The sequence below is a fragment of the Otolemur garnettii genome, unplaced genomic scaffold (assembly GCF_000181295.1).
Source record: "Otolemur garnettii isolate 467f Iridium unplaced genomic scaffold, OtoGar3 scaffold00148, whole genome shotgun sequence".
Taxonomy (NCBI): domain Eukaryota; kingdom Metazoa; phylum Chordata; class Mammalia; order Primates; family Galagidae; genus Otolemur; species Otolemur garnettii.
Genome location: NW_003852543.1, coordinates 2,345,271 through 2,372,651, shown reverse-complemented (window position 1 = coordinate 2,372,651; position 27,381 = coordinate 2,345,271). Strand labels below are relative to the sequence as shown.

General features: G+C 41.3%; 1 protein-coding gene across 1 annotated transcript in view; it reads left to right on the top strand.

Moving 5' to 3' along the window:
• ACOXL (acyl-CoA oxidase like) overlaps positions 1-27,381 on the top strand; it is a 288,084-nt gene that overhangs the window by 161,181 nt on the left and 99,522 nt on the right. Inside the window, 1 exon segment of the mRNA XM_012811040.1 lies at positions 21,600-21,709. Coding sequence (XP_012666494.1) covers positions 21,600-21,709 — 110 coding nt within the window.

Below are 27,381 nucleotides of genomic sequence, written 5' to 3'. Positions count from 1 at the left end.
CTATAGTCCCAGCTACTTGGGAGGCTGAGGCAAGGGAATCGCCTAAGCCCAAGAGCTGGAGGTTGCTGTGAGCTGTGATGTCACAGCACTCTACCTAGGGCAACAAAATGAGACTCTGTCTCTAAAATAATAATAATAATAATATGGGAATCTAAATTTTCAACAATAAGAAAATTATTATACTGTATAAATCATATTCTGGCCACTTAGTGGGGGAATTATATAACTTTTAAAATTATACTTGCAAAAGTTACATTTATAACAACAGAAATTAAAAACTTATGATGGTAAATTAAAAGGGTACAAAATTATACAGTCTTGTATTGCCTAATGATAGGGTTAGGGTTATTGGGTAATGTGTGAAAGTGAATAAATGTGTCATTGGGTAATTTTGTCACACGGTGAACATCATAGAGTGTGCTTACACCTGCTTACATGGCATAGCCCACTATATGCCTAGGCTAATGGTATAGGCTACTGTTTGCTCATAGGCTACAAACCTGTACACATGTTACTATACTGAATACTGTAGGAATAACTGTGTTATTCTGTAGGATACTAATACTGTGTAATACTGTACTATACTAATACTGTAGGAACACAATTTTTATATTTAAGTAATTGTGCATCTAAACAATTACGTCTAAGCATAGAAAAGGTAATATGTTGCACTATGACATCACACTAGTTACAGTGACTATAATGTCACCAAGGGATAGGAATTTTTCAGTTCCATTGTACTCTTAAGGGACCACAGTTATAGATCTGTTTATTATTGACTGAAATGTCATTATGCAACTCCTTACTGTATATAGAATATAATCATAATTTGGGTTTTTTTAATAAGAATAATAGGGACTTTTGGCCTGCCAAGATTGAATAGCCCCATTACTTACTGATCCCCTCAATTACACTGGAACCAATGAGGTGATGTCAATGGAGCTCATCACCAGTGTGCTGACTTACCCTGAGCTGAGTTCCTACCCCCAGCTGACATCAATTAGACTAAAGTGTGAGTGGAGAGTGGAGAATGGTCATTGTTCTATATTCTCCTAGTCCCTGGTGTCAGTGGGTCCAGTGAGGAGCAGAAGTTCTACACCCATATGATGACAGACCAGGCAGTGAAGAACTGAGTTAGGGTACTTTGATTCTTCCCTTCCCTGCTCCTCAGTCCCCAAAAGGGACATTGTTGAAGAGCTGAGTCTCCAGCCTTACCTGGGGTCAGTAGAATGAAGTGGTAGGAAGTGGGGTAGTTAAGACTCTGCTTTCCCTTCCCTTGGTTTTTGTAGGAGCCAGTGAGGAGCTGAGACTCTGCCTCATCCAGCATCAGTGAGGCACAGTGAGGTGGTAGGAAAGAGGACTGACTGTCTCTCTGCTTCCCCACTTCCCTATCCTGGTGTGGGCAGGACCAAGAGGGTGCTGAACTTACACCTTAACCCGTCTGCAAAAGTGAGTCAGTGTTCCTCTTTCATCAGGGAAGTGTCGGTGAGATTCAGCAGAAAGGCGAACACACCCACCAGTACCTTTTGTTATACTTCAAGGGTAAATGTAATAGCATCTCAAAATATAATATCCAAATACCCCAGATGCGATAGAAAAATCACTTGCCATAAAAGAACCAGGAAAATTACAACTTAAGTGAGAAAATTAACAGATGCTCACACCAATTTAAGCTCCTCATTGGACCCACCAACACCAGGGACTGGGAGAATATAGAACAATGACCATTCTTCATTCTCTACTCAATTTAAAAAAATATTGGATTTATTTGACAAAGATTTTAAAGAATCCATCATAAAAGTGCTTCAAAGGTAATTACAAATTCTCTTGAAACAAATTTTCAAGATGGAAAAATATCATCAAAGAAATAGAAAAAAAGAGACCAAATGCAAGTTGAAATTGCATATAGAATTTGCATATAGAATTGAAAAATATAAGAACTAATGATTATAGTTCTTATAGTTCAATATTAATAATCAATAATCAATGATACCAATTATTATTTTTACATGAGAAATAATAATTTTGCAGAATGACCCTAATAATAGAGTGGATGTGAGAGAGAATGGAATTAGTGGACTTGAAGACAGATCAACAGAATTTACCCAGTCTGAACAACAGAGAAGAAAAAAAATGAACAGAATTGAAGGGTTCTGTGGAACAATAACAAAACTGCTAGCATTGGTATTATTAGAGTAAATGTAAAAACAGAATTGTTTTGCTCAATGAGTATAGAGGGAATACTTCAGACCTGTGTAGTTAAGAAGCAAGGAGGGTGAAGAGGCCTAGATGGAAGTGAAGTTTCTACACTGGCGGGGTACCGTGGCTCTGGGAGGCCAAGGCCGGTGGATTGCTTGAACTCAGGAGTTTGAGACCAGCCTGGGGAAGGAGACCCCATCTATACTAAAAATAGAAAACCTAGCTGGGCATTGTGGCGGGCATCTGTAGTCCCAGCTACTCAGGAAGCTGAGGCAAGAGGATCACTTGAGTACAGGAGTTTGAGGTTGCTGTGAGCTGTGATGATGCCACAGCACTCTTTCCAGGATGACAGAGTGAGACTGTTTCAAAATAATAATAATAATAAACTTTTTACATTGCATTCAAAGTGGTAAAATGTCAATACCACTAGACTATGATGATAGATACAGATATATAGATAGAATGACATAAATATATACAAAATACAATATATATAAATAATAAAACCATACAGCATGTTATTGTGACATACTGGGGAAAATCCTAATAGAAATGAAAGAAATGGACAAATCAACAATTATAGTTGGGGACTTTAACATATCACTCTCAGCTGTTGTCAGAGAGGATGTGGAAAAGTGAACAACACAAGCAAACAGCAGGATTTAATCAGCATATACAGAGCACCCAGTCCTACAATGGCAGAATACACATGAAAAGACACAGAAAAGGTTGGATGATTATATCCACTTACACAGAAAAAGCGTTTGATAAAATCTAACAACTATTCATGATAAAAACTCTCAGCAGACTAGGAAAGAGGGGAATTTTCTCAAGTTAAAAAAGAGCATCTATAAAAACTATTGCTAACATCATGCTTACTAGTGGAACGTTGAATGCTTTTCCCCCAAGACTGGAAAAAAGCAAGAATATTCACTGTTAGTACTGTTTGTTATTCAAGATAGTGATGGAAGTTTTAGTAGTGCAATAAAGCAAAAAGAATAAATTAAAGCCATAGTGATTAGAAAGGAAGAAGTAAAACTGTCCCTCTTTGCACGTTCCATGTCTGTCTACAAGAAAATTTCAAGGGATCTACAAAAAGAGAAGGCCAGGTATGGTGCCTCAGTCCTGTAATACCGACACTTGGGAAGGCCAAAGCAGGGGGACCACTTGAGTTCAGAGAGCAGGCTGAGTGAGAACCTGTCTCTACCAAAAAATAGAAAAAAATAGCATGGCAAAGTTTTTCTATAGACATAGACAGGCTTCTTCTAAAGTTTATATGGAAAGGCACAGAATAGAATAGCTAGAATAAAATTCTGGAAAAGAAGACTCAAAAGAGAGGAGAGGCTGTTCCCAGAGTTAAGGCCCTGGAGGTAGCTGCAGTCATCAGTATACTATGCCACTGGTGAAGAGACGGACACATGGGCAGATGGACCAGGACAGGAAACCTAGCAACAGACCCATGCAAGCTTGCCCTCCTGATTTTTGATATGGTTGGAAAAGCAATTCAATGGAAGAAAGACAGGCTTTTAAGCAATCAGTGCTAGAATAATATAGAACATCCAGTCAACAAAAGGAACCTCAACCCCTAAGTCTCCTACATTATAAGAAAAAATGGACTCAAAAATAGATTACTGACTTTCAGGTAAAATGTAACATTATAAAACTTTTAGGAAAAAACTTAGGAGAAAATCCTTGAGACCTGAGGCTGGGGAAAAAGTTCTTAGACTTGACATCAAAGGCATAATTCATAAAAGAAGTAATTGATTAAACTGGATTTCATCAAAACTAAAAATTGGTGTTCTGCGAAAGACTCTGTGGAGAGGATGAAAAGACAAGCTGCAGACAGGGAGAGACATCCACAAATGACACCCCCCACGAGGGACGTGGGTCTAGAATATAGAGAGCCCTCAAAACCTGGCAGTGGGAAGCAATCGAACTAGAGAGCGGTCAAAACACCTGAGCAGACATTTCACTGACAGCGGTATGCTGATGGCCTGTGAAAATATATGCCACGTTAGTCATTATGCAAATCAAAACTCCTATGAGATATCACTACACTCCTATCGGGATAGCTAAAATAAGTAAATATTAATAATGTATAATGCTGACAAGGAAGGGGAACCTGGATCACTCATATATTGCTGGTGGGTATGTAAAATGTTGCAGCCACTCTAGGAAAAAAGCACAGATGTTTCTTAGAAAGCGAAACGTGTTACCTTTGCAACCCAGCAGTTACACTCTCGGGTATTCACTCTGAGCAATGAAAAAATAATGTTCACACAAAAGCCTGCATGGGGTGAGTGTTCATAGCTGCTTGACTGTGTGTTCCTAATAGCAGAAAAGTGGAAACAACCTAAGTGTCCTTCAATAGGAAAGTGCTTAAAGAAACCATGGTGCATCCACACCCTGGCTGCTACACGGTAGTGAAAACAAGGAGCTGTTGACAACGTGACTTGGAAATGGAGTTAAAGAAACCAGTCTTGAAAGGCTACATGCTGTAGGATTCCACTCACATAACCGTTCTTGAAATGACCAAATTATAACGATGAAGAGCAGATCAGTGTTGCCAGAAGTAATGGAGAGAAAAGAGAAGGACAAAGGTAGCTTGCAGGAACTTTTTTTTTTTTAATTAAATGATAGCTGTGTACATTAATGCAAACATGGGGTACAGTGTAGTGTTTTCATATACAATTTGAAATATTTTCATCAAACTGGTTAACATAGACTTCATGTCATTTACTTAGTTATTGTTTTAAAACATTTATACTCTAATTCTAGAAAAGTTCACTTGTACCCTTGTTAGACAGACCATATAGGTGATCTTTCCAATCACCCTCCCTCCACCCATCCGCCCTTCTCCCCTCCCCTCCTTCACCCCTCCCCATATTCTTGGGCTAGAATTAGGTTGTAGCTTCATTTGAGAACTATGAATTAGTTTCATAATAGGGGTGTGTACATTGGATACTTTTTCTTCCATTCTTGTGATACTTTGCTAAGAACATTTTCCAGTTCCATCCATGTAAACATGAAGGAGGTAAGGTCTCCATCTTGCAGGAACTTGTGATAGACTCTTCTGCTCCCTCACCTAGGCAGTGGTCACACAAATTGCAGAGAACTAAACATACACCCACACCCATGTGTGAAAACCACACAAATTCTGTGGGTTGTACCAACATTGTTTTTCCTAGTAGGGATGCTATTAAATAAGACACTGAGGGCTACCTCGGGGAGAAACTGGGTAAAGGGTGCATGGGATCTCCAAATTATTTCTTGCAACTGCCTTATCACCGTTGCATTCTTACAAATGAAGTTACAATTTTATAAGAAAAAGTTGGAAAAGGACCAATAAGACAAAAATCTACGTAAGTTTAGAAAGAAATGGAGCAAAATACTGATATCTCTATGCTGCATCTTTATGTTGTGGGGGCTCTGGGTGAAAGAATATTCTTTCCATTTTTGTGTATTGTTAAAATGAGTTGTAATGAGGATGGCTGCTTTTTATAATGCAAGAACTGCTAACCCAAAGGGGAATTCAGACATTTTGGGGACACTATTCAGGGATCAGCACAGTCCATTGAGAGGGAGAATACCACGTGGTTCTCAGTGGCAGCTCTCCTCCCCTCGTTATTCTCGTTTTTAGAGATATCGATAGTAAAGCAAACTATATGGGGGGAATTAAGATTGGTGATTTAACCTGGGCTAGGTTAAAGCTGGTCTATTCTTTTGTCTCCCTCCTGCCTAAATGTTGTAACAAAACCACTTCTTAAGAACATTCAGTAATTTAGACATTCTGCTAATTCACATTCTTCGTCTCATCTGGTGATCTAAGAGTGTGAGTTTTTTGGACAACTTTCTTATTAGCAATATATTTTAAACTTCAGCATCCCTTGACCCTGAAGTTGTGACTTAGTGCTTTCCTTGCAAGCTCCTGTTTGTGGGCACTATGAAAAGGCTGTTTCGTTTGTTATGGGAGTGGTCACAATTTCTAACTGTGAACCAAGGTGGAAGCACAGGGAGAAATGGCCTCCTTCTGTTTTTCATGTAATGGCAAGTGTGCAGAATGAAAGGCGGAGCTCTGGTCCACAGACAGTAGTACCACGTGGGGATGCTGGGCTGGAGGGTGTGTACCACCACAGAGGCGGAGTGCCCTGTGCACCGAGGACACACACAAGTGCTCCAAGGCCTGGGCTGAGGACGGGACCAGGGGATGGCTCGGTTTCCTAGTCTGCCAAGGAGATCACCAGAGCTTTTGAGTCCAGACTGTGTGAGTCTTCTTTGACCATTTTGCCAGATAAATATCTTCTAGGCATATACTGGACAAATGCTACCTCAAGCCATGATCCAGCTGGAAACACTTCTTGTGTAAGTAGTGTGTCTCCCATGCCCCAAGGCCACCCACAGGACTGATGATTTGCTAGGAGAACTCACAGGACTCACATATGTTGTACTATTATTATTTATTACAGCAAAATCTTGTATAAAATAGGCACACACACATAAATTGCAAAATCAGCGAAGAGAAAAGGCACATGGGCTAAGGTCCAGAGGAAACCAATAGCAAGTTTTTGAGAGTCTCTGAGATTCCTCTTTCAAAGGAGCCAGGCAGGACATGCTTAATTACCCGAGCAACAAATCGTGACAACATGTACAAAATGATGCCTACCCGAGAAGCTTGCCAGACACTCAGCACCCAAGGTTTTTACCAAAGTCAAGTGGGCACCCTCTGCCTAGTATCAAGTTGCAGACTTTCAGAAGAAAAGCAGGTGTTCAGCATAAATTACCTGTCTGCACAAATGGTTTGGGCACAGTAAGGGGATGCTGGGATCCCTCTCGCAATCCCAGTTCCAAGGATGCCAGCCCAGTGCCTCCTTGCCAAAGAGCGCAACCTCAGGCCTGCCGTGTTAACATCTGTCTGCATGTGGTGCCACCTGATAAGGCTGTGCCCTTCCTGCTTGTGTTGCTAAGAAGAGAGAAGATAAAACTTGGTGGTGGGGTTGGAGAAAGCATCAGAAGAAAAGCAGCAGACAGCAAAACTTGCAGCACAAATAGGACTGAACTCTGAGAGAGGGACTTCTGATTGGGGGTGACAGTGTAGGTACCCGTGCTGTGGCTCCTCCCTCTTCAAATCCCACTGAAATGACTGGATAGAATACTCAAAGGGATTAAGTCTGCAATGGCATTGACAGAGGGAGAGGAGCCATCAGAAGACCAAGGATTTTTATTAACTTCTGGAGAATGTCCCTGGTTATCTAGTGGTTAGAGGGTTAAAAAAAAAAAAAGAATTAAAAAAAATCTCTAGAGAATGGAAAGTATGACATGAAATTGGCGTGAAAGGGATGGGTTACCCAGCTGTGGTCTGAATGTTTGTGTCTCCCCCACAATTCACAGTGTTGAAACTTAACCCCCGAGGTGATTGCATTAGAAGATGGGGCCTGTGGGAGGTGATTAGGTCATGAGGGCTCTGCCCTTCTGAATGGGATTAAAGCTTTATAAAAGAGAGCTGCCTTGCCTCTTATACCATGTATGGGCACAGCGAGAAGGTGCCATCTATGAGCTGAATCTGCCAGCACCTTCATCTGGGACTTCCCCACTTCCAGAACCGTGAGAAATAAATTTCTATTGTTAATAAGCCACCCAGTTTAAGGTATTATTAGTAATCTGAGCTATAGAGGGGATTGCCCCAAATCAGAGAATCTGAGCACAGCAGTCTTGGTCCAGGAAGGAACTTTAACAGCTGGCCTAGGGAGGGCTCGGTCCCTTGGGGTGAGACACTGAGTACTTAGTTTAGTGCTAGGGTGGGAGTCAGCCTGCCTGCTTACCATCAGTCAACACCCTTAGAAGAATCCTGTCAGGCTTCATGCCCTGGGTTGGACCCAGAGTTTTTGGCTGCCAGGCATCCAGGGGTGATGCCTATATGGTGACAGGGGGTAGTGCTGGTACCTGCACTGGGACACATGGCCTTCGCTTGTGTGTTGGAATCTGCCCGTTTGGGGGAGTACACCCTTCTCTGGGCTGGGTTCTGCTTCAATACTCCTTATTGAGGTTGAGATGGAGATTTCAGGAGACTGGAGGATGAAAAGTGGCCAATGAGTTTCAGTATTCTGGTATTACCTACAGTGCTTACAGCCACCACCCCAAGGGGAGGCCCTTCTGCAATTCTGAAGGTGCTGGAGCTGTCATCCCATGACTGGGGACATGCGCTATAGAGTTTCTGCAGGCTTTGCATGTCTCCCTTTAAGTAAGATGGAAGGTTTCCTGACCCTTTCATTATTTCCAGGGGCAAAGGTTGTCGGCACTTGGTGAGATTTGATTATACCCTCCACCAAATCCAATTACTACCCACACCCATGAAATCTCATTGTAACTTTCTTTTGCTTCATTAGAGATACACCAAGACAGGTCCCTTCTTAATCCACTCTGGCAGATTTCCTAAAGAATGTCAGTCAGAAGCTTTGCATATATTGCTCATTACCCCACAGTGCAAATATGCAAAGATGCAAATGACCTACCATTAGCATGCTTAAAATCCAAGCCAGGGTATCCTCTTCCTGACTAGTCAGGGTAGTTCTGTCGTAGAGACTTCTGTCTTGGAACTGCTGATGACCAGATGGGAGCTCAGCAGTGATGCCATCAAGCCCAGTTTCCAAAAAAGCAAATATTTCCTCCAAGCAAAAGTGAGTACTGGGTCTTTTCAGTGCTGGGCTACAGCAGGCAGCCAAGAGAACAGAACTTTTTTTGTGCTTAAAACACTTATACTGAGCTGAGATGTGGGAGGTGTGGTGTGGGCCTTTCCTGCAGGGGTTGAGAGGGTCAACTTTTCTTCCCCTGGTGGGAATCCCAAGCTGTGCTGTGGGGCAGGTCAGCTGGTATGTCCCATGTATTAGCAGTGGGGCTCAACCCAGTGGAATGTTGTACTTTCTATTGAATTTAAACTGAGGAAGAAAAAAAGACCAAGCAGATACCTGTTTTCCTATAAGAAAGCTGATTCCTGTCATGTATTTCTGACCCTGTAGTTTATTTTCCTAAGGTTGTTCAGAGAATAAGCAATCAAGCATCAACAGATATTCTATTTTGTTGTTCTGATTTTCAACTTTTACAATGAAAAGTTTTGGACAGAAATTTTAAGACAAAAGTTGAAAGACTAGTACAATGAGCATATGGACATACTCTCTACCTGGTTTTATCACATGTTAACATTTCATCATATTAAAATTTTTGCTTTTTTACCCTCTAAGTATCTGAAAGAGAGAGAGAACATGAAACAACTTGAAAGTAAATTGCAGATATCAAGATACTTCATCTGTAAAAATCTCAACATTCATTTTCTAAAAATAAGGACTTTTTCTTACAAAACCATAGTACCGTCATCATACCTAAGAAAATATGCAATAATTTCATAATATTATCTAAAAGGATGATCAGGCAATTAATGAAAAATCAACAGCTTGAAAAAGAAGGAACAAGATGAACAAACAGGACAACTGACACTAGGGGGAGCAGAACAGAGAAACAAAAACCAATCAGTAACCCTAAGGATGTGTGATGCCACATTGTATTCATGAAACAAGAACAGCCTGCTATGAGAGGTGAGCGTTGAGAAAACCAAATTGTGCCTGGCAAATCAAAAGTATACATTTGCAAAGTAAAAAATCCAATACAGGGAATAGAGAACAAATTTGAGAAAAACTTCTCAGAATGAAGATCAGAAAGATCAAAACAAGGAACATTAAAGGGAAAGGCTAAGAAATATAGATAATCAGGCTAGGAAATCTATAACAATCCCAAGAGAGGGAATAGAGAATGCAGAGAGGAAGGTAAATTGGAGAGTGAGAAGAAAATTCCTCAGATCTGAAGAGAGGCAAAAGTCTTAAGATTGGTAGGACTCACCAGAAAAGGTAGGAACCTAAAACCAGCCTGGAGAATTTTAGAACATGAGGAAAAAGAAAGGGCCTCAAACCTCTCAGGCTAAAACATGTTAGATTATTTACTGTGGAATAAGAGATTGATTGCAGAGCTCTCTGCAGCACTGGAGGATGGAATAGTACCTCTCTCTTCTAAGGTGCCCATAACACATCCTTGAAGAGCTTGTTCAAATTCACATTCTGTAGTTGGAGAATTCTGCATTTCCCTCAGTCCCTTCAGATCTGCCATGGCTGCTGGTCTGCAGGCTACCCTTGAAGTGGAAAGTCTTTGGAACTATACCTTTAAAATTCTGAAGAAAGCAATTTTGCATGTGAGGGCTTATTTTTAGCCAAATTATCAAACAAATATGAGGCAAAATAAGATAGTGCTTAATAAAGTTACCTGACCATGCATTTTCTGAAAAATATGACTGTGGATGAAGTACAGAGGTGCATTAAAGAAATTAAGAATTAAAAAAATTGTATGCTAAGCAAGGGTGGTGGCTCACACCTGTGATCACAACACTCTGGGAGGCCTAGACAGGTGGATTGCTTGAGCTCAGGAGTTTGAGACCAGCCTGAGCAAGCGTGAGACCCCTCATCTCTAACAACTAGCAGGCTTTGTGACAGGTACCTGTCATCCAAGCTATTTGGGGGGCTGGGGCAAGAGGATCACTTGAGCCCAAGAGTTTGAGGTAACTGTAAGCTGTGACTGCCACAGCACTCAACCCCAGGGTGGCTGAGTGAGACTCTGTCTCAAAAAAAAAAAAAAAGTATGCTTCCTGGAACTAACCCAAGGGGAGTATGTAAAGAAGCACCTGGGTGATATGGTACCCCCAAAATGTGGCAACCTCAAAAAACAATTAGTCCACTTTGGAACAGTAAGCCTAAGGGATTAAAAGAATGACTTTAAGAAGGAGATTATTTTTGTTCAGCAAAAAAGAGCAAGAAGATTTTAGTGACAGGATGGAAAAGGCATGTTTCTTCTTGAAACAAGAGAAAAAAACCGTCCATTAAGACTCCAAGAAAAACAAAACATCTCAAGAAAAGCATGCCCCAACTATGAAGCAAACTAAAACATGGCATGAGAATCTGTTTGACCTTGACATTTGGAAGCTTCTCCTTCTAGCTAGCAGAACAAACACTATTTAACAATGATAACGTCTGGAGTGAGGGACTGGAGGTAAGGGACTGAGTAGGAGACTTTTACTTTCTAAGGCTATTTTATACAGTTGTGAAATTTTAAAAGTCAATATCTTTAAAGCTATTAAAAAATAGTTCCTCCCTTAAATATGAAAAGTAGGGGAAGGAGGAGAAGAAATGAAGAGTAGTAAAGAAAGGAAGGCCTTTCCTAGAGAACAAAGGCCTGCGTGTGCCATGCGCAGGCACAGCCACCTGGCCCTCCAACAGGACTGCTGTCCCCACTCACACCAGAAGGAAGAATTCAGAATTCTTCCCTTGGACAAGCAGGACTTCAGGTGCTAGAATGAGACCCGGAGGCTGGTCCAAGAAAAGCAGTGCATGTGCTCTGGGCCTTGGGCTGAAGAACTCGGACTGGAGGGAGAAACTGGGTAGTGAACCTGGAGGAGTGTTCTCACTGAGGCCCAGCCCTCTGGCTATAGGTGAGCCCCAGGGGTCAGTAGGTGAAGATTCTGAGAGGCCAGAAGGAGAAAGTACAGATACCCTTAAAATCGTAGGTGAAGGGCCATGGGTGACAGTTCTGCTTCCCTGAAAGAGAGCAAGGGGGAGCTGAGGGCCAGCACAACCAAGGGAAAACAAACAATTCAAAGGACCTTTCCCCAGACTTACAGATGGAGAATTACGTCTAGAATCATCTCTGATGATGGCAAAAAAAAATTAGGGGGAGGTGTTGAGATGTGTGCAATAGGGCCAGAGAGGCAGGCAGAGGCCTGGCTCATGAAGGCTGTGAAAGCCGTGGGGCCCAGGCCAGGGTGGGGGTGTTGGACATGGAGTGAGGAGAAGGGCTGGACGATCTGTTTGGGGCACAGAATTGATCCGACACATTCCCAAAACGTGACTGTTCATTTGGGGGAACTCAGAGAAGGTTTGGGGTAATTTTGGTCATATTTTTGGCATTTGGAGGAGCTTTGGAAAGCTGACCAAGGTCGTTTGAACAAGCACGTTCTAGCTTTTTCTTTCTAAATCCACTGACCCGTGTGTAAAGCTGGCACTCATTTTTTTTCAAAACCAGATGTGGCAGCATTTAAATATTTAAAGCTTTCGTCAAGGGTTTCATGTGTGAGATTCTGGAGCAAGGGAGTCTTCTGCATCTGGGCTGTTTGTTTATCTTCACTTCTCCGCTCCCCAACGTCAGGCCTTCGGTTTCTACACAGATCCTGAGTTTTGCAACAAGTTTGATTTTAGAATTTTTTTTCGAATTGTGGTTTGTGAGTTCTTGACAAGAGTGTGTTAGTGGTTTTTTCTTTTTTAAATTTTGATGATCATTTGGACAGAAATAATCTAAGTGCTGTGTATAAATCATGGGGGTGACATCCATGTAACCAGGGACTGCGTAGGATCCCAGACATTGTGTTGTGTTTGTGAGTCCTCTGGTACCAGATAGCGCCACCTGAATCACCAGGACCTGATAAGGAAGGATCAGATGTAGATTTTCTGTGTTGAAGTGAGGGTCCAGGCATGGTGTGTGCTACTTGAAGCAGGTGTCTTAGACCGATTTGTGCTGCTGTAAGAGAATCCCACTGGGTAATTGATAAAGAGCAGAAATTTATTTCTCACAGTTTTGGAGCTGAGGAGCCCACGGTCTGGATGTGGCACTGGAGAGGGCAACTTTCTGCTTGCAAGATAGTATCTTGACTGCTGGGTCCTCATTTGGCAGAATGTGGCAGAAAGGCAGGCAATGGAAGTGGAAGGCTTCGAGAAGCCTCTTTATAAGGCAAATCACTTCTTAAAGACTCCATCTCTCTCTCTTTTTTTTTTTTTTTTTTTTTTTTTGCAGTCTTTGGCCTGGGCTGGGTTTGAACCCACCACCTCTGGTACATGGGGCCCATGCCCTACTCCTTTGAGCCACAGGCACCGCCCTTCACCTCTTTTTTTTCAGACTCCACCTCTTAATACTATTGTGTTGGCAACACCTGAATTTTGGAGGGGACACATTCAAGTCATGGCCAAGAGAAAGAGAAGTGAAGGAGGGGGGCCTCTTTCCCAAACCCTCAGAGGTGCGGGTATGAAACTTCCCCCTGCCCCCCAATAAACCCACATGGGCCAGAAAGGACCAAGTTCATGCTGCCAAGCACAGTCTGCCACATGCTATCAGGGCTGTCGATTTGAATCTCATTGGTTTTGTAGTTTTGCTTGTATTTAATTTCATAGTTTATAGTTGAACGAGAGCTATAAACATAAGGTGTTTATATCTAGTTTTATGTTTGAACATGTTTGAGTAACATAATTTGAAACAATTTAAGTCAACATTGGGGGTTAAAGAGAATTTTTTTCCCTTCAGAAGCGTTTACATATTACTCAAGTTATAAAAAACTTCTTAAGATTTATTTTCTAACGTTCTCCTCTCTGCCATTTAACTCTTTATGTTGTCACACTTTAAGATTTCAGTTACTTTCTGTCTTAAGTAAAACAGTAAGTACACAAGTCACATCTGTCCCAGTGACACTGAGTGGTTTGTTGTTGTTTGTTTTGGGGCCTTGGGTGCCAGGAGGGGACCGGTGTGTGTGCACTATGGGGGAGACTTACTGCAAATGAGGGAGAACCCCAGAGCTGGTAGCCGCAGCAGCCCTGCCCTGCATGGGGGAGCCGGGTGCTCTGGCTTTGAGTAATTGGATCTGGACCCAATGCTAGTGGGGTTACCAGTCAGGACACCTCTATCTGCCCATAATACATACCTGTTGTGGTTCTAAAGTGGCTGGAACCTTGAGAACACCTGCCACCCTCTTTGGTGACCCTCAGGCTGGCTCAGAGGCCTGTCTGTCCTTGAATCCCTGGCATCTGTCCTGCGTTCAGCTCCTCTGACCCAGGAGTGGTTCCTGGCCATCTCAGTGGTGTCTTACAACAGCTGCCGTGGTTCTAGGGGGAGACAGCAGTAGGAGAAGCCTTCCCTGGAAGACATCAGCTGAGTTCCTCACAGGTCCACTTGGTGCTATGCCCTAGTACATGAGAGGCTGCGGGTGAGTAGCTAGCATTTCTACAGCTTTAATGAGAGGTTTGGGCCAGAAAGAAAAGTCAGTGTGGGGCTTGGAGGCCAGCAGGGGCTGCTCACAGGGTGGATGTGTTCCTCAGCTGGCCTCCATGGTTTGGGGTACACTGGGTCAGACACAGGTGTGGAGGGAAGAGGGCAGGGCCATCCCAGCTGTATGGGATCCTCGGGGCCAAGCCCACACCAGGGGTCACCAAATTAATGGCCTTCAGGGCCAGGTGGGGCCTGAATCACTGCAGCAAGCCCCCGAGTCTCAGGGGATGGCAGGAGCTGGTGCATACTGGGGGACCTTGTCCCCTCCCAAGAGGGAGGCAGCTACTCTGCTCCACTAGTTGCTCTGGGGGATATGGGCTCAGGCTTCCAAGAAATTCCACTGTTTCAACAGAAGGTAGCACGCAATTTCTTTTTAATATGAAAAGCTTCTGCACAGTAAGTAGAGCAAGCAGACAGCACTCAGAATGGGAGAAGATATTTGCAGGTTATGTCTCCGACAAAGGTTTAATAACCAGAATCCACAGAGAACTCAACTGTATTAGCAAGAAGAGAACAAGTGATCCCATCTCAGGGTGGGCAAGGGACTTGAAGAAAAACTTCTCTGAAGAAGACAGGCGCATGGCCTACAGATATATGAAAAAATGCTCATGATCCTTAATCATCAGAGAAATGCAAATCAAAACTACTTTGAGATACCATCTAAGACCAGTAAGATTAGCCCATATTACAAAATCCCAAAATCACAGATGCTGGCATGGTTGTGGAGAAAAGGTAACACTTCTACACTGCTGGTGGGATTGCAAACTAATACATCCCTTTTGGAAAGACATCTGGAGAACACTTAGAGAACTAAAAATAGACCTGCCATTTGATCCTATAATCCTCTGCTAGGTATACATCCCGAAGACCAAAAATCAATAAAGATATTTGTACCAGAATGTTCATTGCAGCCCAATTTATAATTGCTAGGTCATGGAAGAAGCCCAAGTGCCCATCGACCCATGAATAGATCAATAAATTGTGGTATATGTACACCACAGACTACTATGCAGCCATAAAGAAAGATGGAGACTTTACCTCCTTCGTGTTTACATGGATGGAGCTGGAAAATATTCTTCTTAGCAAAGTATCTCAAGAATGGAAGAAAAAGTATCCAATGTACTCAACCCTAGTATGAAACTAATTTATAGCTACCATAGGAAAACTATAACCCAATTTTAGCCCAAGAATATGGGGAAAGGGGAGAAGGAGGGGAGGGGAGGGAGGAGGATGGGTGGAAGGAGGGTGATTGGTGGGATCACACCTATAATTTATCTTATAAAGGTACATATGAATCTTTCTAAATGTAGAATATAAATGTCTTAACACAACAACTAAGAAAATGACATGAAAGCTATGCTAACCAATTAGATGAAAGTATTTCAAATTGTATATAGAAACAACACACTGTACCCCATGAGAGTATTAATGTATACAGCTATGATTCAATAAAAAATAAATAAATAAATAATTTATTTTTAATATGAAATAGCAGAGGGTAGGTGTGTGTCAGACCAAAGCCATCTCTGAGGTGGGAGGAGCCACACAGCCTTGCACACAGACCCTTAACCCTGACTCCAGAAAGTTTCTCCTGTAGACAACATGGCCCTAGGAGGTGATGGAAGGAGTTGGTGTCTCTCCCTAGGGAGAAGCTGACTTCTCTTCCTAGGGCAATGCACTCCTGGGATTTCGTCAAACTTAGTGGGGATAAAATCAACCGCTTTGTTGGGCCTGTGGACTGTGCGGGTCAGAAATTGTAACAGGAAGTTGGACAGATGGTTCATCTGGTGGCCTCCACGATGATGCTGTCACTCAGTTCCCTGCCCCCCCACCCCGATAAAGTCAGCTCTTCAGCCAGGGCCAAGACCCTGCCCAGACCTTCCTGCTGCCCACAGGCCTGCACTTCCTGCCTGTCTGTGCCTCTGTGCCTTTAAGGACACTCTATTGACAGTCCTGGATGTCCTTGCCACCCCTTCCATTTTGTCTCCGGTTCAGAATTTATGTCAAGTGTGAGCCCCTGTGTGTACCTACTGAGCTTTATGTCCACCTCTGTCACCTCATCACGTTATACCATCCTGCTCTCTGTCCCTGCCTGTCTCCCTGCACGTCACAGATACCTGACTATCTTTGCATCTCCAGTGCCCAGCACAGAGCCTGGCATATCGTAGGTGCAGTTTAGGTATGGAATTACTAAGAGCAGGGATTCTGGGTTAAAGCCCCAGCCCCACTACATCCTGGCTGTGTAACCCTGGTAACTGGCTTAACCTCCCTGGGCCTCAGTAGTCTTGTGTGGACAATGAGGTAATTGTGTTAAATACCCTCTGTCATGAGGATTAGGTTAGTTGTTCCATAGAAAGAGTTTGAGACAGGGCTTACGCTTAGTAGATAGATATTCAAAGAAAATAGCTCTTGCCAGTATTAGTTATTGAGTAAATTAATGAACAAGTGACTTAAGCTTATCTGTTCTTTAAGGCTCAGGTCAAAAGCTCCCTTCTCCATGCGGTTTTCCCAGATCCTCACAGTGAAGGGATCTGTTTCCGACTTGCTGTGCTTCTTAGCCTGAACGGCTGTGTGTGCATATACTCACCCCTGTCTGGCCCGGAAGCCCTGCCATATCTTATTCATCCTTTTGGCCCCCATGCTCAATATAGACAGTAGGCACCTTGTACACAGTAAGTGCTCCATGAATGGGCAGGATGAAGGAGGGGAAAAAGGAAGGGGCCCCTTTGCTTTCTAACCGGGAGGAGATACTAAGAAGTAAAGTTAAATTTGGGATGGATTTAACTAAAAAACAAAAAACTCCTAACCACTCTTAAGTTCAATTAATTGTGCATTAATTTCTGCTGGGCCTGAATCACCATTTCAGATCTATCCATGCTCCTTAGTTTAAAGTTCAAATCCATGCTCAAGGCCCAGGGCATCTTGCATGTTGGTTCATGTGTTAATATAAAGTAGTCCTTCAGTCCTTCCTCTCCTCTCCTCAGCTCCCTTCCCTGCATCCATCCCTTTCTTTTCTTCTCCCTTTCTTATCCTCTTCCTTCCCCTCTTCCCTCCCCACCCCATGGCTTTCGTTTCTTCTAGCCAGGAAATTTTTATAGACTCTCCTTATAGAAAGCCTGCCCTGATGGAATGCCTAGCACCTGGAGAAGGTGAACGGTTAAAATGCTTTCTGGAGTATCATGTCTACTTGATCTTGTCTTTATCCTTGCACCACCGGCTGACCCTGGAGCTGCCCTTCAGGAACCTAGCTTGCCAGGTGGAGCAAATAAAAACACAGGACACCCGGTCGCATTTGTATTTCAGATGAACAATAAATAATGTTTTCGTGTAAGTATGTACCCAGCAGCATTCAGATATTCACCGGGTGTCCTTTATTTTTATCTGGCAGTCCTGTTGGAACCCCTAGGGCCAGGGCTGGCTTGTGGGGTGAGGCCTGTGCAGTGGTCCAGGGCCCCATGCTCAGAAAGGCCCATACCTGGTTGAGTGCTCTGCTCTTACCATCTTAAAATTCTTAATTTTTGAACAAGGGGCCCTGGATTTTCATTTTGCACTGGGCCCCAAATTATGTAGCTAGTCCCACCTAAGGCTCTTTGGAATATGATCTGGGACCCAGGGCCATAAGTACTGCCACTTTGAACTAATCCATTACCCTGTGTGGTACAAACCCAAGTGCGGCCCCGCACCCTGGATACAGAATGGATATCTGGTGTTTTTTCATTAGGAATCGTATTTTTCTATTCTAATTGGCTCTAAGTGTTTCTGCCTTGGCAGCAAACCCCAATTGTTAGACCTTTTAATCCAAGTCTCACTGTATCTAGCATAAATCAGTGAAATACTTAGTGTGTGAAAATGCTAGTGGCTTCATAGATGCCTTGAAAAGTGATTTGACTTGAAAAAAAAAAACAAAACAACCTTTTATTGGTGTTACATAATCAGTGCTGTGTGATGGAAATGATATTCATTATAAATGCACGTTTATGATGTCACCATCCTGTACAATTGTTAAAACTCATAGTTTCCAAATGTTGGCCGTAGATGAACTTGATTCCTCCTGCAGATGGGATCTTTTTTAAAAGAAAAGAGCATGGCTGTCTGACTGTTCAGTTCTCTTAAGAAAGGTGCTCCTGAGCAGGTGTATAAGAAAATAAAAGAGAATTCACATGTTGAAACCAAGAGCCTTGATTGCATTAATGTACACAGCTATCATTTAATAAAAAAATAAAATAAAATTATAAAAAGAAACCAAGAGCCACAGGAATGCCACCCATAATCACCTAGAAAGACGTAGTGTCACAAGTTGTCTTAAGATAATCTGGTATTAATTAGAACACCAGACTTAGCTAAAGATATAAGAAATATTTCACTTTACAAAATCATCTACTCTTAGGTTCATTTTAAGTAATGAAGTCTCTACTAAATCTAAAACATTTAATGAGTAAACATTTTCTCGAATTTCCTGGTTTTGATCACCTATTCTGTGAGAACTCCCTTTTAAGGGAATCTGGGTGATGGCTGGATTCTCTGTGCTATTTTAACTTTGCAACTTCTGTGAGTCTATAATTATTTTAAAGTAGATATTTAAAATTTTACACACACACACACACTACATAGTACATTATAAGAATATTTTCATGGCATGGCCAGGCTAGGAGGTGACCCATCTATCTTTATCTCCCCCTGGTCATTTATCAAAAAAGTCCTGAATCTAGAGACTGTAATACCCAAATCCCGCAGTAGCTGATTGCTTCAATCAGATTGCTTTAATCTTTCACCAAGGGGGCATCAACAGCAGAAAATAAACTCATTTTTAAAATCATGTTTCCTTGTCTCATGACCTAGAAAAAGAGCAAAGATCTGAAATGAGTAATTTGCTTTCCTGATGTTAGCCAAGACCCAATTTATCTTTCTTTTCTCTTAAGTTTAGCACCCAGACTTGATTATCGTATCATTCTAATTTTAATTCTAGTTAGAGTGAGTTCACTTTCCCAATTTAAGTTACTTACATGGAAAAGACGGAAGTAGTGACACAAGGTAAAGGAGATTATCAAGGAATTGAACACACCGGATGAGATACTGGGAACAGGAAAGGAATTTATTCCTTCACTTACTCAGCTCCCGACTCTGTGTCGCATGTTGTCTGATGGTGTGAGGATGCACACGCTCTGCCCTCCCGGCTCTCAGGTTCCAGGCTGCACAGATAGAGTAAGCCAGGAAACCAGTTGTGTTCTGTGATCACTAAATAAAGTGAGGAAAAGCTATGGAGGGGCAGGAATCAGAAAAAGTAATGTGTTAGTGCTTGTAATGATATTTCTTTTATGGCAAGAGAGAGACTGAGTCAGAGCCATCTGTAATTGATTCTCAAAAACAAAAAATAGAAATGTTAACTCTAGTGTTGTGTTAGTTAAACAACTTGACTGCTCTATCATTTTAATTCTAGTTAAAGTTAATTCATTTCCCCCATTTTCTCTAATCCTGGCAGTGTTCGATGTTTGGACTTATTTTGTAGAGCAGCAGTCTTAAAATTGTTCATATCCTTTGACCTGTAATATAGTGATTCTCAATCCCACCGAACCTAATGCCCTCTTTTAGATAGTAAACATTTTGTAACACTCTCTTTACTAATCCAGAAATAAAGTTGTGGATTTCATAACCTATCTGGAGACATAAGTTCAAGAATTCAAGACAATACTTCAAGGAAAATAAAGGAAAGTAATTTATAATAAAGTAAACACAAGCACAGCGAGACATAACCATGCCTGCATGTATACACAGAATTATCATGACAACCTCAAATGCAGGCTGTGGCCCAGGCTTACGGACCAGCTGCAACCAGGAACGTTGTGGGTTACCATGGCAACAGAAAAGGAGAGGATGGCTGAGGTACTAATGTGCTGGTCTAATCAGCACCCCTAACTTCAAGGGGACAGAGCAGCTTAATCATAGGCCTGGGACTGGGAGAACCTGAAAACTTTGGTGAACCTGAGTTCCGCACTCAATTTCCTGGGATGGCCATTTGACAAGACCCTCGGCATGGTGCAGTTCTCTGTTGGTTGAAATCATCCCAAGCATTGCATGGTTGGCTCTGTCCACCAATGCCAATAAAGCTACCCTAGTTGCCTGGACAGGTTTTCAGCCTACCTCTCATAGGTGGGGTAGCTTTCTTTAAGAACCTCTGTATCAGTCAAGTTCATGGAGATTTATTCTCAGGTAATAATCCAAGAAAGGATGGTGCTGTTTGCCTGACTATATTGAAATCAAGATTATTAGGACAGTGTAAAATGAGAAACTACCTGAATATCTGACCAAATTGGTAGTGAGCTATGATTCATCAAAATGAAGAAAATTATATAGCCATTAAATAAACAGAATCCTGTACAGCAGTGCAAACCAAAAATATCACATGATATACTATTGATTGAAATCATATATAACACATATTTTATGTGTTTTATATAAAAACATGTATGCATATGAAACAAATAAGAAATACTGTGAATTGATAGTTGACAGAGAATGAATCAGCTATCTATTGATTTGTGATAAACTGCACTAAAAGTTACAACCACTTGTGATAACCATCTGTTAGCTCATGATTTTGCAGGTCTGTAGTTAGGGCTAGGCTCATAGGGTGTGGTTCTTCAGCTGGCCTTGCCTGGCTCACTCAGGCTATGGCAGCAGCACATGGGGTGTTGGCTGGGACAAGCTGGTCCAAGGTGGCCTCGCCCACACATCTAGCAGTTGCTGCTGTCAGCTGAGCTTTCTCTGCAGTGGGCTAGCTGTGGACATCTCAGTGTTTTAGATCCAAATTACAACTTTGAAGCTGCTGGAGGCGGACATTGATAGAGATTGTTTTATTTGTGGATTTTAATACCATTTTCCAAAGGCTTAATTGACCAGACAATGTCAGAGGCAAAAAAGAGAACAGACCAGCTATCTGAAAGGCAAACAGGTTTTATCTGAAGTGTCAACTAAAATACTTACTTGGTCCCAGAACCAGTGGAAAAGACTGATAAAGGCAGGGAGAGAAAAACAAGGAGCTTTAAGTATAATGAAGTTGCCAAGGGGTAGAATTGAAGGGGGTGTGATAAATGCTCCACATTTGCATTCCCCTCTGGCATATGGAGCGGTGATGAAATCGAGGTCCCTATGAGGATGGGGTCTTATTTTGGATTCCTTCCCAGGAGTTTGCTTATGGCCAATAGGCCTTATCTAGATGCAGTGTTTGAAGCCTTTTTTACATTGCAGAGACATGGTTGATGAGTGGTAATTTCTTTGCACAGATTGTGGGGCGGGAACTGCTGACCCAATATACCAAACACCATGAAGAAAAGCCATTCTCTGGCCTGCTCCAAAACTGGGCTGAGTCTATGGGTGACAAGCTGAGAACCAGGTATGTATTGCTCAGACCACCATCGTCACTTCAGTGTCTTAATATTGAACCTTGGCTTATAGAGCCTTGGCATAGGACAACTCACTCTTGTTTGAAATTTTAAATATTTGATATGTGCAAAAAATTCATATATACATAAAAGTGATGCCCATGTACTCGCTACGGAACTTAAACAGTAAGACATTGCTAGTTCTGTCTTTCCACTTGTGTTCCTTCTTAATACTTCTTCACTATTCCAAGTGTTTTAATTCTGAAACCTCCATGATGCTGGTTCTCATTTCCATCACATATGAGGAAACTGAGGCACAGAGGTTATGTATTTTGCTCAAGGTTACATGGCTAGCAAGTGGCAGAGCTGGGGTTTGACGCCAACCAAAAGCTTGGTTGTTTCTATTGATCTTTTTGTACTGTCTGTTAGCTTTATAAATAAGGTATAATATGAATGTGTGGTATCCTGTAATTCAATATATATTGTTTCACCCAAATTGTTATGTGTAGCTGAAGAACTGCTCTTCACCGTGGTCCATAACATTCCACTGTGTGCATATGCTACAACTTCCTTACCCACTCGAATCCCCAATATTAGTGCACATTTAGGTTGTGTCTGTTTTTTTATTTTGCACAAAGTTATTAGTGAAACTCTTGTACGTGCTTTTTGGGAAATGCGTGTAAAAGTTTGTACAGGGATTTCAAACTTAAGTAACATTACTTAGAGGAAGAATACATTTTACAGCATCACAGATGCCCACACATTCATAAGACCCCCACCTCAGACACGAATGACTGAACAAACTCTCCATGAAACCAAATGCTTACTTGCCTGTTGAGTAATACTAATGATGCTCTCTGATATTTTTTAGTTTTAGTTTTTAAGAATTCTAATCGCAGTACTTCAAACTAATTTTATGGCCCACTAGTAATTTGCAATCTGTTGTTTGAAAAACACTCCTTCAGGGTGTATGTTACTTAGGGGTAGAATTGCTGTGCTGTGAAGTATGCCAATGTTCAACTTTACTTGAGAGTGCTAAGTTAATTTTCAAAATGTTTGTATACATTTACACCCTCCTGAAGGGCATGTGTCTTGTGGAGCTGTACCCTATTCTTTTTTTTTTTGCAGTTTTTTGCCAGGGCTGAACCCACCACCTCCGGCGTATGGGGCAGAGCCTTACTTCTTTGAGCCACAGGCACTGCCGGAGCTGTAGCCTATTCTTATCAACACTTGATGTTATCACATGACTTAATTTTTGTCACTACAATATTTAGAAAAGGGTCTCTCACCATGATTAGAGCAGGGTTTCACAAGTTTATTTGACATTTGTATTTTTCCTCCTCCTTCTCCTTCTTCTCCTTCCCCCTATCTTTCCCCTTTCTCTTCTTCCTCTTCCTCTTTCTTCCTCTTTTCTTCCTCTTCCTCTTTTTCTCTTGACATGCTCTAGCTCTGCTGCCCAGGCTGGAGTGTAGTAGCTCATTGCAACCTCAGTCCACCTCAGCCTTCTGAGCAGCTTGTATTTCTTCTTATATGAAATGCCCGTTCATGTCTTTTACCTGTTTTTCTTTTTCTTTGTGTGTGTGTGTTTGTCTTACTGATTTTTAGGGGTTGTTTATCTTTTGTTGTTACAGGTACTATAATTATCTTCTCCAAATTTGTAGCTTTTCTTATACTTTCTTTAATGATGTCTTTTGATTAACATAAATTCTTAAATTATAATTGAATTGAAAAATCCTTTATATTAACAATTTTTGTACCATTTACTCTGAGATCATGAAATCTATATCCTTTAAAGACTGCAAATTTCACCTTTCACATTTAATTCTTGAATCCACCAGAAATTTTTGTCTGTGGTTTGAGGAAGGGATCTAATTTTTTTTCCCTCTCTTAAGGGTTGTCAGTTGTTCTAACCGTATTTACTGAGTTGGCCATACTTCCCCAGTGATCTGCCATGTCCCCTTAGGCATTTATTAATTTTTCATATAGCCAGGCACAGTGGCTCAAGCCTGCAATCCTAGCACTCTGGGAGGCCAAGGATGCCTATAGTTCCAGCTACTTGGGAAGCTGAGGCAAGAGGATCACTTGAGCCTAGGAGTTTGAAGTTGCTATGAGCTAGGATGCTGTGCCATTCTACCCAGGGAGACAGAGTGAGAATATGTCTCAGTAAATAAATAAATAAATAAATTTCCATCTGTACCTATGTGGGAGTCCATCTGGGGGCTATTCTGTCCCTATGCTGCTTGTATATTCTTGATCCAACAACACACTGTTACCCTGGCTTTATAATTAAATATTGCTATAGTATTATATCTGAAATATAATTCAGAATTGTATTGGCTATTCTAAGTCTTTTGTGGCTCTATATAAATTTTTAAATAAGCTTATTAAGTTCCTCAAAGACAAAACGAAAAGACAATTATTGTAGCATTTCACTTACATGAAGCACCTTGAGTAGTCAGAGTATTGGTTAGCACAGGCGAAGAAGAGGAGAGGAAGGGTAGTTGCTGTTTAATGGATACAGAGTTTCAGGCAGGGATGATACGAGAGTTCTGAAATAGGATAACAGTGAGGGCTGCACAACAGAGTGAATGTACTAATACCACTGAACTGGTTAAAATAGTAAATGTTTGTTGTGTACATTTCGCTAGTTTTAAAAACCTATTGGAATTTTCTTTGAAAGTGTGTTAGATCTATATATCTGCAGACAACTTGACATATTTATAAAACAGAGCTTTCTCTCAAATAATCTTCAAAGTGTCCTGTCATGTTTTACAGTGTTTTTCTGTACATAGTATGACCTTCATAGATTTATTACTAATTTATATTTTTTAATTAGAATGTTTTAAAATGATTTTTGTTGTTACTGGTTTATTAAACATGCAGTTGGACTTTTGTATATAAATCTGATGGTAAAAAAAAATATCTTTTAAATGTGTCTGTAGAATCTTTGTGTTTTAAATTCCATAGACAGCCACTTCCTGGTAATAATTTTTTATTTCCTTGTTTAGAATTGTTATTCCTCTTATTCTTTTCATGTCTTATTGCAAGATCTAGGACCTCCAATAAGATTTAAGTAGAAGCCTTCGTAGATGTTCTTTTGTCTTATTGCTGGCTTTAAAAACATTGGTTTAGTATTACTCTATTATGAATGACATTTTCTGAGGTTTTTTTTTTTTTTTTTTTGGCCGGAGCTGGGTTTGTACCCGCCACCACCGGCATATGGGACTGATGCCCTACCCTTTTGAGCCACAGGTGCCGCCCATTTTCTGAAGTTTTTGATAGACACAATCTATAATACCTCCTAAAGAATTTCATACATTTTGATGTATTTTTGTCCTTATTAGTTGAATTTTATCATATGATGTTTTTGCATCTATTGAAATGATCTTATGCTATTTCTACTTTATTAATTTGATTAATAATCTTGGCAAATCTAATGTTAAATTACCCTTATGTTCTTAAGAAACACTCAGTTTTGTTTATGCTTTATTGATATTTTTCTGAATTTGGCTTGTTAATATTTTAGGGGGGAGGAGACTGTTGTATACATATTGCCTTATTATTTCCCATTCTTGTATTTCCCCAATTTCAGTTTACATCAAAGTTTTACTGCTCTCCTAGAGTAATTTGGGGAGTGGTTTCTTATTCTGTGGAAGAATTTCATAAATTATTTGAAAATGATCTTGGCCTCGGGGAATATTTTCTACTATTTATTTAATTATTTTGAGACTAGGTTTTTTTCTTCCTGTGTCAGTTCTGGTAAACTGTATTTTCCTAGGAACTTATCCATTTGTTTTTAATTTAGTGGTATCAGTTTTTTTCTTATGATTCTGTCATTATCCTTTTGGCTCCTACTCTATAGTTGAATTTTCATTTGTCATTCCTAAGAACGTTTCTTGGGCCTTTTCCTTTCCTTGTTTTGTTGCTTAATCTCACCAGGTGTTTTCCTGGCTTATTATTATTTTTCTAACAGCCAGCTTCTCCTTTTGCTGATCCTTGCTGTGGGGGTACCTTTGTTTCTTATGTCATTGATCAATAAGTGTGTTGTCCTCTATTCTACTTTGGGGGAGCTTGCTATGTACTTTTTTTCTTTTGTGTTTTTTTAAATTATTGATTTTATTGAGAATGGGATTATAGGTCTGAACAACCCAAATGCATTGAAATAATTTACAGAGAAACCATGCATTAGAAGATATCACCCCGCATCCTGATTAAACACTTGAAAAACACAGTAAGAATGGCCTGGGACTTTTAATCACCATCAGGACGTGCTTCACTTTTTTCTTTTTTAATTGCTGCTCCTGTTCCAATTTATTCAAAAGGTCGTCTTAAAGCTTGAGAACACGAGCTCCCACATTCTAGGTCTGTGTCGCTGAAGTCTCTCTCAGTTTTAATGTCTCAGTTTTTTTTTTTTTTCTCACGTGCTCTGGACAGTCCATGTATCTTTTTAATATTTCTAGCCTGGAGTAGGAATTTTATAGTACTAATGGCTTTCCCCTCAACTTATTAGTTTGAAAATTGTCCAACACATAAGGAATTGAAAGAAGAGTACAATTCCCCACCAGAATCTGTTCCATCCTTTCAGGAAACTGGTTCCCCGACTGGCCACAAATCATCTGCCCTTTCATTTCTTTTCCAGATAGCCGAGCAGGGCTTGTTTCCATCATTTTGAAAGCACGACACGCTCTTGCCCATATGCAAATCTATATTCCTAGCACATTTTCCAGGACAGATTTGAGAAGTGCCAAAGGCAGTATTCCAATTGTAAATATTTGGAAAGTTCCAGTTCATTTATTTTGGTCTTGGTTATTAACCTCCCAAACAGTACACATCTCTCTCCCACACATCCAGGTTTTACTTGATTCAGTCTGTCTGTGTTTATCCATTTAAATCCCGCAATTTTACTTACTCTGACTTTTATGTTTAAAAAAAAAAAAGCCTTTGCCATCCAACTTATTTTCAGCACTCATTGTGTACTGGTACTTCTCTGTGCGTTGCTGAGACACAGGGATGGGGGTCCTCTGCCTTTGTGGAGCCCACACCCCAAGAGAGCAGCAGAACAGCTCTCATAGTGATAACTCCAAGGGAAGTACCTACAAGCAATTGGGGACAAGAGGAAAAATGCACTGAGAAGGTCTCTGCACCATGAAACTCCTTCAGGGGGCAGCGTGTGTGTGGACACCCCGAGGCTAGCCCTCCCTTGCACCTGGAAGGATTCAATCATGGTACTGAAAAGGCTCCTTGAGACCAGTGAGGCAGATGGGGCTCGGCAAGGAGAAGAGGCCTAGAAGGACGTGGCTCCGCACACTTCTGCCCTTGCCAGTCCCTGTGAGGGATGCCTCTTCCCCTCCCCCAGGGGAGCCTGCCATTGGGCCCTCACCACTCTTGTCAGCCCACAAACCCCAAGGAGGTGGTGGATGTCGAGAAAAAGAAAGTCAAGATTCTGCATTGCATTCTGTTTTATTGTGCTTTGAAAATTCTCAAATCTTCAGCAAAGCTGAAAGAATTTTACAGAGATGATTCCTAGACCTACTGTGCCACTCTCCTATTCACAAGTACTGTACTTGCCACATCAGGATTCCATGTGCAGATGTATCCATCCCTCAGCTCACCCATCAATTCACCTTTTCTTTCTGATGCATTTCAGAGAAAACTGTAGACTTCAGTACTTTTTTTTTTTTTT